The 13238-nt window shown below is 39.3% G+C and overlaps 1 protein-coding gene across 1 annotated transcript in view; it reads right to left on the bottom strand.

Moving 5' to 3' along the window:
* Positions 1–13238, bottom strand: part of zgc:158659 (uncharacterized protein LOC791141 homolog) — a 77857-nt gene that overhangs the window by 42759 nt on the left and 21860 nt on the right. Inside the window, exons 3-9 of the mRNA XM_042298579.1 lie at positions 11100–11262; positions 9375–9584; positions 5952–6078; positions 5696–5819; positions 2732–2983; positions 2537–2622; positions 622–727 (exon numbers count right to left, since the gene is read on the bottom strand). Of these exons, the coding sequence (XP_042154513.1) occupies positions 622–727; positions 2537–2622; positions 2732–2983; positions 5696–5819; positions 5952–6078; positions 9375–9584; positions 11100–11262 (1068 nt within the window). The remainder of the gene's footprint in view (positions 1–621; positions 728–2536; positions 2623–2731; positions 2984–5695; positions 5820–5951; positions 6079–9374; positions 9585–11099; positions 11263–13238) is intronic.

Raw genomic sequence — 13238 nt, 5'->3', positions numbered from 1 at the left:
AGTACTAGTACCATAGACAGGTTAGTATATATTAGTATATGTTAGTACTAGTACCATAGACAGGTTAGTATATATTAGTATATGTTAGTACTAGTACCATAGACAGGTTAGTATATATTAGTATATGTTAGTACTAGTATCATAGACAGGTTAGTATATGTTAGTACTAGTACCATAGACAGGTTAGTATATATTAGTATATGTTAGTACTAGTACCATAGACAGGTTAGTATATATTAGTACTAGTACCATAGACAGGTTAGTATATGTTAGTACTAGTACCATAGACAGGTTAGTATATATTAGTATATGTTAGTACTAGTACCATAGACAGGTTAGTATATATTAGTACTAGTAACATAGACAGGTTAGTATATATTAGTACTAGTACCATAGACAGGTTAGTATATATTAGTATATGTTAGTACTAGTACCATAGACAGGTTAGTATATATTAGTATATGTTAGTACTAGTACCATAGACAGGTTAGTATATGTTAGTACTAGTACCATAGACAGGTTAGTATATATTAGTATATGTTAGTACTAGTACCATAGACAGGTTAGTATATGTTAGTACTAGTACCACAGACAGGTTAGTATATGCGGTGCGGTAGCTACCTCTTTGGCTCCCTTGCGTCCCTTGACGCTGCAGATGGAGAGACAGAGTCTGGCGGAGTGAGGGAGGTCCGTCATGTAGATGTCATAGGACAGCCACTCATTCCACCTGGAGAGGAGAGAGAGAAGAGGCTGATGAGATACTTTGTCTAGTTGTAGAAATGTTGTAATAATGTTGTAGTTGATAAGGGTTGAGCCATTGCTGGGGTGTTTGATTCATACGAAGACTCTATATTAAAGAACAAAGAACCATCAAATCAAATTGTCTTTGTCACATGAGCAAAATACAACAGGTGTAGTAGACCTTACAGTGAAATGCCGAATACAACAGGTGTAGTAGACCTTACAGTGAAATGCTTAATACAACAGGTGTAGTAGACCTTACAGTGAAATGCTGAATACAACAGGTGTAGTAGACCTCACAGTGAAATGCTGAATACAACAGGTGTAGTAGACCTCACAGTGAAATGCTGAATACAACAGGTGTAGTAGACCTCACAGTGAAATGCTGAATACAACAGGTGTAGTAATGTTGTTGTAGTAGTGTTGTAGTAATGTTGTAGTAGTGGTATAATAGTGTTGCAGTAATGTTATAATAGTGTTGTAGTAGTGTTGTAGTAGTGTTGTAGTAGTGTTGTAGTAATGTAGTAGTAGTGGTGTAGTAATGTTGTAGTAAGGTTGTTGTAGTAGTGTTGTAGTAGTGTTGTAGTAGTGGTATAATAGTGTTGCAGTAATGTTATAATAGTGTTGTAGTAGTGTTGTAGCAATGTTGTAGTAATGTTATAGTAATGTTGTAGTAATGTTGTAGTAATGTTGTAGTTATGCTATAGCAATGTTATAGTAATGATATAGTACTGCTATGGTAATGTTGTGGTTATGGTATAGTAATGTTATAGTAATGCTATATTACTGTTGTAGTAATGTTGTGGTTGTGCTGTAGTAATGTTGTAGTAATGTTGTTGTAGTAGTGTTGTAGTAGTGGTTTAATAGTTTTGCAGTAATGTTATAATAGTGTTGTAGTAGTGTTGTAGTAATGTTGTAGTTATGTTATAGTAATGTTATAGTAATAATAGTGTTGTAGTAGTGGTATAATAGTGTTGCAGTAATGTTATAATAGTGTTGTAGTAGTGTTGTAGTAGTGGTATAATAGTGTTGCAGCAATGTTATAATAATGTTGTAGTAATGTTGTAGTGATGTTGTAGTTATGTTGTAGTGATGTTGTAGCGATGTTGTTGTAGCAGTGTTGTAGTAGTGTTGTAGTAGTGTTGTAGTAGTGGTATAATAGTGTTGCAGTAATGTTATAATAGTGTTGTAGTAGTGTTGTAGTAGTGGTATAATAGTGTTGCAGTAATGTTATAATAGTGTTGTAGTAATGTTGTATTAATGTTGTAGTTATGTTATAGTAATGTTATAGTAATGTTATAATAGTGTTGTAGTAGTGTTGTAGTAGTGGTATAATAGTGTTGCAGTAATGTTATAATAGTGTTGTAGTAGTGTTGTAGTAGGGGTATAATAGTGTTGCAGCAATGTTATAATAATGTTGTAGTAATGTTGTAGTGATGTTGTAGTTATGTTGTAGTGATGTTGTAGCGATGTTGTTGTAGCAGTGTTGTAGTAGTGTTGTAGTAGTGTTGTAGTAGTGGTATAATAGTGTTGCAGTAATGTTATAATAGTGTTGTAGTAGTGTTGTAGTAGTGGTATAATAGTGTTGCAGTAATGTTATAATAGTGTTGTAGTAATGTTGTATTAATGTTGTAGTTATGTTATAGTAATGTTGTAGTAATGGTGTAGTAATGTTGTAGTTATGCTATAGTAATGTTATAGTAATGTTGTAGTAATGGTGTAGTAATGTTGTAGTTATGTTATAGTAATGTTATAGTAATGCTATAGTGGTGTTGTGGTGGTGTAGTAATGTTACCTGGGGTTGGAGCAGGGTACTCTCTGGGTGTTGACGTTGTCACACAGCGGCTCTCCTCCATGATAGATACCAGTTCTAACATATATCTACAACAGTTGATCAGTTACAGGAGACAACATGATGTCAACACACACAGACAGTTAATATTGACATCAATTGATATTATCATTATGGAGCGTGTCTGTCTACCCCTACCTTGTCAATGTCTCTGATGTTGACGTTGACGTATGTAGCACAGAGCAGGCGGACCCTCAGCAGGGTGTTGAAGGCCCAGAGGGAGCGGGGTGAGCTGGGATCTCCTCCCCCAGGACAGGGGCTGGGCTGGGGGGTCCGCCGACTGTAGGAGGGAGCTACAAACCCACTGCCTGGGAGCTGGCTGTACAGACTGTCCTTTGACACTAACATCAGGTGGGGCAGGCGGCCAACCGTTATACAGCTACGGATATACTGGGAGATACACAGGGAGGAAAGAGATGAATGGGTTAAGAGTGTGATCACGTTAATATGTGTGTGTCTATGGATCAGCCATGACAGTGTGTGTGTGTGTGTGTGTGTTTGTGTGTGTGCGTGTGTGTGCATATGTCTGTCTCTGTGTGTGTGTCTGTATGTCTGTCTCTGTGTCTCTGTGTGTGTGAGTGTGTGTGTGTGTCTGTCTCTGTGTGTGTGTGTGTGTGTGTCTGTATGTCTGTCTCTGTGTGTGTGTGTGTGTGTGTGTGTCTGTCTGTGTGTGTGTGTGTGTGTGTGTGTGTGTGTGTGTGTGTGTGTGTGCGCGCGCGTGTGTGTGTGTCTGTATGTCTGTCTCTGTGTGTGCGTATCTGTCTCTCTCTCTGTCCTACCTTGTACTGACTGAGGGGGTATATATTTACCTTATACTGACTGAGGGCTATTTATTTATACTGACTAAGGGGGTATATATTTATACTGACTGTGGGGTATATATTTACCTTATACTGACTGAGGGCTATTTATTTATACTGACTGAGGGGGTATAAATTTATACGGACTGTGGGGTATATATTTACCTTATACTGACTGAGGGCTATTTATTTATACTGACTGAGGGGGTATATATTTATACTGACTGAAGGCTATTTATTTATACTGACTGTGGGGTATATATTTACCTTATACTGACTGAGGGCTATTTATTTATACTGACTGAGGGGGTATATATTTATACGGACTGTGGGGTATATATTTATACAGACTGAGGGGGTATATATTTATACAGACTGAGGGGTATATATTTATACTGACTGAGGGGTATATATTTATACTGACTGAGGGGGTATTTATTTATACTGACTGAGGGGTATTTATTTATACTGACTGAGGGGGTATATATTTATACTGACTGAGGGGGTATTTATTTATACTGACTGAGGGGGTATATATTTATACTGACTGAGGGGGTATTTATTTACCTTGTACTGACTGAGGGGGTATATATTTATACTGACTGAGGGGTATTTATTTATACTGACTGAGGGGGTATATATTTACCTTGTACTGACTGAGGGGGTATATATTTACCTTGTACTGACTGAGGGGGTATATATTTATACTGACTGTGGGGGTATATATTTACCTTGTACTGAATGAGGGGTATTTATTTATACTGACTGAGGGGGTAAATATATTTACCTTATATTGACTGAGGGGGTATATATTTATACTGACTGAAGGGGTATTTATTTATACTGACTATGGGGTATTTATTTATACTGACTGAGGGGGTATTTATTTATACTGACTGAGGTGGTATATATTTATACTGACTGTGGGGGTATATATTTACCTTGTACTGAATGAGGGGTATTTATTTATACTGACTGAGGGGGTAAATATATTTACCTTATATTGACTGAGGGGGTATATATTTATACTGACTGAGGGGGTATTTATTTATACTGACTGTGGGGTATTTATTTATACTGACTGAGGGGGTATTTATTTATACTGACTGAGGGGGTATATATTTATACTGACTGAGGCGGGTATATATTTACCTTGTACTGAATGAGGGGGTATTTATTTATACTGACTGTGGGGTATTTATTTATACAGACTGAGGGGGTATATATTTATACTGACTGAGGGGGTATATATTTACCTTATACTGACTGAGGGGGTATTTATTTATACTGACTGTGGGGTATTTATTTATACAGACTTTGGGGTATTTATTTATACTGACTGAGGGGGTATTTATTTACCTCTTACTGAATGAGGGGTATATATTTATACTGACTGAGGGGGTAAATATATTTACCTTATACTGACTGAGGGGTATTTATTTATACTGACTGAGGGGGTATATATTTATACTGACTGAGGGGGTATATATTTACCTTATACTGACTGAGGGGTATTTATTTATACTGACTGTGGGGTATTTATTTATACTGACTGAGGGGTATATATTTATACTGACTGAGGGGGTATATATTTACCTTATACTGACTGAGGGGTATATATTTATACTGACTGAGGGGGTATATATTTACCTTATACTGACTGAGGGGGTATATATTTATACTGACTGAGGGGTTATATATTTATACTGACTGAGGGGTTATATATTCATACTGACTGAGGGGTTATATATTTATACTGACTGAGGGGTTATATATTTATACTGACTGAGGGGTTATATACTTATACTGACTGAGGGGGTATGTATTTATACAGACTGAGGGGGTATATATTTATACTAACTGAGGGGGTATATATTTATACTGACTGAAGGGGTATATATTTATACTGACTGAGGGGGTATATATTTACCTTGTACTGAATGAGGGGTATTTATTTATACTGACTGAGGGGGTAAATATATTTACCTTATACTGACTGAGGGGTATTTATTTATACTGACTGTGGGGTATATATTTATACTGACTGAGGGGGTAAATATATTTACCTTATACTGACTGAGGGGTATTTATTTATACTGACTGTGGGGTATATATTTACCTTGTACTGAATGAGGGGTATTTATTTATACTGAGGGGGTATATATTTACCTTATACTGACTGAGGGGTATTTATTTATACTGACTGAGGGGGTATTTATTTATACTGACTGAGGGGTATTTATTTATACTGACTGAGGGGGTATATATTTACCTTGTACTGACTGAGGGGGTATATATTTACCTTGTACTGACTGAGGGGGTATTTCTCCAGCAGGTATTCATCACATCCACAGACCTTCAGGATGTACTGCCCCTGGTATTCCTGGACACACAGCCTCAGCTGCTGGGCCGACAGGTGCATAGACCTGGGGGGTTGGGGGGTTATTCTCTAGCACCATCACCTACTGTAAGCCTCTCTCCTGTTTCTGTAGTGTGAGGCAGCTTGATGTACCACCACCCTGACATACACGTGATACACACACACCGTTATCACCCACCTAGTCTTCTTCCTGATGGCCTCTGCTATAAGTTGTTCAGGCAGACTGTCATGGCTGATCTTTAGGGTGTACTTCTGTTTAGAGTTGGAGGGAGAGACAATCACCCAGATAGTGACTATCAGACGACCTGGAGGTGGGAGTTGGGGGGAGAAGAGAAAGACAACAAAAATGTCAATTAAATATTTACATTTCTCAAAAACACACGGAATACTGTAAATACTAATACTAATATGATAATACAAACAAATATCATTTTCACACTGACACACACACACACACACACACACACACACACACACACACACACACACACACACACACACACACACACACACACACACACACACACACACACACACACATTTACGCACACACACACACACACACACACACACACACACACACACACACACACACACACACACACGTACTAACCTTTGTCCAGTTTGCAGTAGATTTATTGTGGTTAGTGTTAATATAGTATAGCGTTGCGTTGCACAGTGGGGGTATATATATATATATATATATATATATACATATACTATGTAGATAACATAGTATAGTGTAGTATATTGCAGTATAGTCTGGTGTAGTATAACATAGTGTCATGTAGTGTAGTATATCATAGTATAGTATGATATAGTATAGTGTAGTATAGTATAGTAGTGCAGTGTAATATAGTATAGTACACAAAAGTGTATTAGAAGCGTGGTATAATAATGTAGTGCATTGTTGTGTAGTATAATATTGTAACGGTTCTCTTGTGGTGAAGGAGAGTCGGACCAAAATGCGGCGTGTAGATTGCGATCCATGTTTAATAAACAAACGTAAAACACGAATCAATACAAACACTACAAAACAAAGAACGTAATGAACGTAACGAAAACCGAAACAGCCTATACTTGTGGAAACTAACAAAGACAGGAACAAGGACACTAAGGACAATCACCCACCAAAACCCAACACAAAACAGGCTACCTAAATATGGTTCCCAATCAGAGACAATGACTAACACCTGCCTCTGATTGAGAACCATATCAGGCCAAACATAGAAACAGACAAACCAGACACACAACATAGAATGCCCACCCAGCTCACGTCCTGACCAACACTAAAACAAGGAAAACACATACGAACGATGGTCAGACCGTGACAAATATAGTGTGGTTGTAGTGTGTTATATTGCAGTATAATACACTATAGTATAGTATAATATAGTGGAGTATAGTATAATATTGTGTGGTATAGTATAATACAGTGTAGTATAGTATAATATAGTGTGGTTGTAGTGTATTATAGTGCAGTATAATACAGTGTAGTATAGTATAATATAGTGTAGTATAGTATAATACAGTGTAGTATAGTATAATATTGTGTAGTATAGTATAATATAGTGTAGTATAGTATGATATAGTGTAGTATAGTATAATATAGTGTAGCTGTAGTGTTTTATATTGCAGTATAATACAGTGTAGTATAGTATAATATAGTGTAGTATAGTATAATACAGTGTAGTATAGTATAATATAGTGCGGTTGTAGTGTATTTTATTCCAGTATAATACAATGTAGTATAGTATAATATAGTGTGGTTGTAGTGTGGTATAATAATGTAGTGCATTTTTGTGTAGTATAATAGTGTAGTTGTAGTGTATTATATTGCAGTATAATACAGTGTAGTATAGTATAATATAGTGTAGTATAGTATAATATAGTGTGGTTGTAGTGTGTTATATTGCAGTATAATACAGTGTAGTATAGTATAATACAGTGTAGTATAGTATAATATAGTGTAGTATAGTATAATACAGTGTAGTATAGTATAATACAGTGTAGTATAGTATAATACAGTGTAGTATAGTATAATACAGTGTAGTATAGTATAATACAGTGTAGTATAGTATAATACAGTGTAGTATAGTATAATACAGTGTAGTATAGTATAATACAGTGTAGTATAGTATAATACAGTGTAGTATAGTATAATACAGTGTAGTATAGTATAATACAGTGTAGTATAGTATAATACAGTGTAGTATAGTATAATACAGTGTAGTATAGTATAATACAGTGTAGTATAGTATAATACAGTGTAGTATAGTATAATATAGTGTGGTTGTAGTGTGTTATAGTGCAGTATAATACAGTGTAGTATAGCATAATACAGTGTAGTATAGTATAATATAGTTTAGTATAGTATAATATAGTGTGGTTGTAGTGTGTTATATTGCAGTATAATACAGTGTAGTATAGTATAAATAGTGTAGTATGGCACAGTCATAGTTATAGTATGGTTATAGTGTAGTATAATATAATGTAGCATAGTATAGTATGATATAGTTACAGTATAGGTGTAGTATAGTGCAATAATAGTATAGTATGGTATAGTTCTAGTATAGTTGTAGTATAGTGTAGTAATAGTGTAGTATGGTACAGTTATAGTATAGGTGTAGCGTAGTATAGTGCAGTAGTAGTGTAATATGGTACAGTTACAGTTATAGTATGGTTATAGTGCAGTATAGTGTTGTTGTAGTGTGGTAAAAGTGTAGTGCAGTTATAGTAAAGAATAGCAATAGTATAGTGTGGTTATAGTGTAGTATGGTGTAGTCATAGCATAGCATATTTATAGTATAGTTATGGTATAGTGCAGTTATAGTATAGTACAATTGTAGTATAGTGTGGTTATAGTATAGTGTAGTTATAATGTAGTATAATATGGTGTAGTTATAGTGTAGTGTAGCTGCAGTGTAGTATAGTGTAATTATAGCATAATATAGTGTTGGTGTAGTATAGTGAAGTTATAGTGTAGTGTATGTATAGTGTAGTGTGATGTAGGTATAGTGTAGGTATAGTACAGTTATTGTGTAGTTATAATATAGTTATAGTGTAGTTATAGTGCGGTGCGTGTATAGTGTAGTATGGTGCATCTATAGTGTAGTTGTAGTGTAGTTATGGTGGAGTGTATGTATAATGTAGTATGGTGTAGTTATAGTGTAGTTGTAGTGTAGTTATGGTGGAGTGTATGTATAATGTAGTATGGTGTAGTTATAGTGTAGTTGTAGTGTAGTTATGGTGGAGTGTATGTATAATGTAGTTTAGTGTAGTTATAGTGTAGTTATGGTGGAGTGTATGTATAATGTAGTATGGTGTAGTTATAGTGTAGTTGTAGTGTAGTTATGGTGGAGTGTATGTATAATGCAGTATGGTGTAGTTATAGTGTAGTTGTAGTGTAGTTATGGTGGAGTGTATGTATAATGTAGTATGGTGTAGTTATAGTGTAGTTGTGGCATAGGTATAGTATAGTAAAGTGTAGTTATAGTGTAGTGTTGTGTATGTATAGTGTAGTTATAGTGTAGTGTTGTGTATGTATAGTGTAGTTATAGTGTAGTATAATACAGTGTATAGCAGTAATAACAGTGCTAACCCTTGTCCAGTTTGCAGAAGATGTGTTGTGGCAGCTCGGGGGCTGACTCCACGTTGGGGGGGTAGACATAGAGGGCCTGTGTCTCAGCCCCGCCTCCTTCCCTCTCCTCCATAGCCTCTCTGCACACGCCCAGTATGCTCCTTCTGAAGTCCTGAACCTCAGGGTCCTTCAGCTGCTCAAACTCACAGATGGGCATGCCTATCGCAAAACCTGATTACAACCACACACACACACACACAAACAGACACACACATACCTTGATACACATTCATATACAATCCAGCTCAAACTCACAGATGGGCATGCCTATCGCAAAAGCCTGAACAAAAACAGACACAAGCAAAAACTCACACTTAATGTGTGTGTGTGTGTGTGTGTGTGTGTCTGTGTGTGCGTGTGTGTCTGTGTGTGTGTCTGTGTGTGTGTGTCTGTGTGTGTGTGTCTGTGTGTGTGTGTCTGAGTGTGTGTGTGTGTGTGTGTGTGTGTGTGTGTGTGTGTGTGTCTGAGTGTGTGTGTGTGTCTGAGTGTGTGTCTGTGTGTGTGTGTCTGTGTGTGTGTGTGTGTGTGTGTGTGTGTGTGTGTCTGTGGGTCTGTGTGTGTGTGTGTCTGTGGGTCTGTGTGTGTGTGTGTCTGTGTGTGTGTGTGTGTCTGTGGGTCTGTGTGTGTGTGTGTGTCTGTGTGTGTGTCTGTGTGTGTGTGTGTGTGTGTGTCTGTGTGTGTGTGTGTGCGTCTGTGTGTGTCTGTGTGTGTGTGTCTGTGTGTGTCTGTGTGTGTCTGTGTGTGTGTGTGTGTGTGTGTCTGTGTGTGTGTGTGTCTGTGTGTGTGTGTGTCTGTGTGTGTGTGTCTGTGTGTGTGTGTGTGTCTGTGTGTGTGTCTGTGTGTGTGTGTGTCTGTGTGTGTGTCTGTGTGTGTGTGTGTGTGTGTGTGTGTGTGTGTGTGTGTGTGTGTGTGTGTGTGTGTGTGTGTGTGTGTGTGTGTGTGTGTGTCTGTGTGTGTCTGTGTGTGTCTGTGTGTGTCTGTGTGTGTGTGTCTGTGTGTGTGTGTCTGTGTGTGTGTGTGTCTGTGTGTGTCTGTGTGTGTGTGTGTCTGTGTGTGTGTGTGTGTCTGTGTGTGTGTCTGTGTGTGTGTGTCTCTGTGTGTGTGTCTGTGTGTGTGTGTGTGTGTGTGTGTGTGTGTCTGTGTGTGTGTGTCTGTGTGTGTGTGTCTGTGTGTGTGTGTGTGTGTGTGTGTCTGTGTGTGCGTGTGTGTCTGTGTGTGCGTGTGTGTGTGTGTGTCTGTGTGTGTCTGTGTGTGTGTCTGTGCGTCTGTGTGTCTGTGTGTGTGTGTCTGTGTGTGTCTGTGTGTGTCTGTGTGTGTGTGTGTCTGTGTGTGTGTGTGTGTGTGTGTGTCTGTGTGTGTGTGTGTGTGTGTCTGTGTGTGTGTGTGTGTCTGTGTGTGCATGTGTCTCTGTGTGTGCGTGTGTGTGTGTCTCTGTGTGTGTGTGTCTGTGTGTGTGTGTGTCTGTGTGTGTGTCTGTGTGTGTGTGTGTGTGTGTCTGTGCGTCTGTGTCTGTGCGTCTGTGTGTCTGTGCGTGTCTGTGTGTGTGTCTGTGTGTGTGTCTGTGTGTGTGTCTGTGTGTGTCTGTGTGTGTGTGTGTGTGTGTGTGTGTGTGTCTGTGTCTGTGTGTGTGTGTCTGTGTGTGTGTGTGTGTGTGTGTGTGTGTGTGTGTGTGTGTCTGTGTCCGACCTATCTCTCTGTTGAGGATCTTTTCCTCTCGGTTGCCCAGCGGTTCGATGACCTTGAGGATGGGGTGGAAAAGTCGGAGGTCACACAGACGGCGCGTCTCGTCATAAAACTCCTCTCTCTCCGCCTCCTGGGTCACGCCCACAAAGATGTAACACGACTCCTCCTGGACCAATGAGAAGAGAGCACAAGTCAGTCAGAAGGACTACTGACCAATCACACACAGGCAAAAGTGAACAATAATACCTTTTGACCAATTAATCAACAGTAAGCAAAGATGAGGAACCTGAACAGGTAGTAGAGTATACAGGTGTAGTAGAGTATACAGGTGTAGTAGAGTATAGACGTGTAGTAGAGTATACAGGTGTAGTAGAATATACAGGTGTAGTAGAGTATACAGGTGTAGTAGAGTATACAGGTGTAGTAGAGTATACAGGTGTAGTAGAATATACAGGTGTAGTAGAGGGTACAGGTGTAGTAGAGTATTCAGGTGTAGTAGAATATACAGGTGTAGTAGAGTGTACAGGTGTAGTAGAGTGTACAGGTGTAGTAGAGTGTACAGGTGTAGTAGAGTATACAGGTGTAGTAGAGGGTACAGGTGTAGTAGAGTGTACAGGTGTAGTAGAGTGTACAGGTGTAGTAGAGTATACAGGTGTAGTAGAGTGTACAGGTGTGGTAGAGTATACAGGTGTAGTAGAGTGTACAGGTGTAGTAGAGTATACAGGTGTAGTAGAGTATACAGGTGTAGTAGAGTATACAGGTGTAGTAGAATATACAGGTGTAGTAGAGTATACAGGTGTAGTAGAGTATACAGGTGTAGTAGAATATACAGGTGTAGTAGAGTATACAGGTGTAGAAGAGGGTACAGGTGTAGAAGAGGGTACAGGTGTGTAGAGGGTACAGGTGTGTAGAGGGTGCAGGTGTGTAGAGGGTACAGGTGTGTAGAGGGTACAGGTGTAGTATAGGGTACAGGTGTGTAGAGGGTACAGGTGTAGTACAGGGTACAGGTGTGTAGAGGGTACAGGTGTAGTAGAGAGTACAGGTGTGTTGAGGGTACAGGTGTAGAAGAGGTACAGGTGTAGTATAGGGTACAGGTGTGTAGAGGGTACAGGTGTAGTAGAGGGTACAGGCGTAGTAGAGGGTACAGGCATAGTAGAGGGTACAGGCATAGTAGAGGGTACAGGTGTAGTAGAGGGTACAGGTGTGTGGAGGGTACAGGTGTGTGGAGGGTACAGGTGTAGTAGAGGGTACAAGTGTAGTAGGGTATACAGGTGTAGTAGAGGGTACAGGTGTAGTAGAGGGTATAGGTGTAGTAGAGTATACAGGTGTAGTAGAGGGTACAGGTGTAGTAGAGGGTAAAGGTGTGTAGAGGGTAAAGGTGTGTAGAGGGTACAGTTGTAGTAGAGGGTACAGGTGTAGTAGAGGGTACGGGTGTAGTAGAGGGTACAGGTGTAGTACAGGGTACAGGTGTGTAGAGGTACAGGTGTAGTAGAGGGTACAGGTGTGTTGAGGGTACAGGTGTAGAAGAGGGTACAGGTGTGTAGAGGTACAGGTGTGTTGAGGGTACAGGTGTAGTAGAGTATACATGTGTAGAAGAGGGTACAGGTGTAGAAGAGGGTACAGGTGTGTAGAGGGTACAGGTGTGTAGAGGGTACAGGTGTGTAGAGGGTACAGGTGTGTAGAGGGTACAGGTGTAGTATAGGGTACAGGTGTGTAGAGGGTACAGGTGTGTAGAGGGTACAGGTGTAGTACAGGGTACAGGTGTGTAGAGGTACAGGTGTAGTAGATGGTACAGGTGTGTTGAGGGTACAGGTGTAGAAGAGGGTACAGGTGTAGTAGAGGGTACAGGTGTAGTAGAGTATACACGTGTAGAAGAGGGGTACAGGTGTAGTAGAGTATACAGGTGTAGAAGAGGGTACAGGTGTAGAAGAGGGTACAGGTGTGTAGAGGGTACAGGTGTGTAGAGGTGCAGGTGTGTAGAGGGTACAGGTGTGTAGAGGGTACAGGTGTAGTATAGGGTACAGGTGTGTAGAGGGTACAGGTGTAGTACAGGGTACAGGTGTGTAGAGGGTACAGGTGTAGTAGAGGGTACAGGTGTGTTGAGGGTACAGGTGTAGAAGAGGGCACAGGTGTGTAGAGGGT

The sequence above is a fragment of the Oncorhynchus tshawytscha genome, linkage group LG15 (genome assembly GCF_018296145.1).
Source record: "Oncorhynchus tshawytscha isolate Ot180627B linkage group LG15, Otsh_v2.0, whole genome shotgun sequence".
NCBI classification, from domain to species: Eukaryota; Metazoa; Chordata; class Actinopteri; order Salmoniformes; family Salmonidae; genus Oncorhynchus; species Oncorhynchus tshawytscha.
The sequence above is the reverse complement of the archived record's forward strand: the minus strand, read 5'-3'. Positions and strand labels throughout refer to the sequence as shown.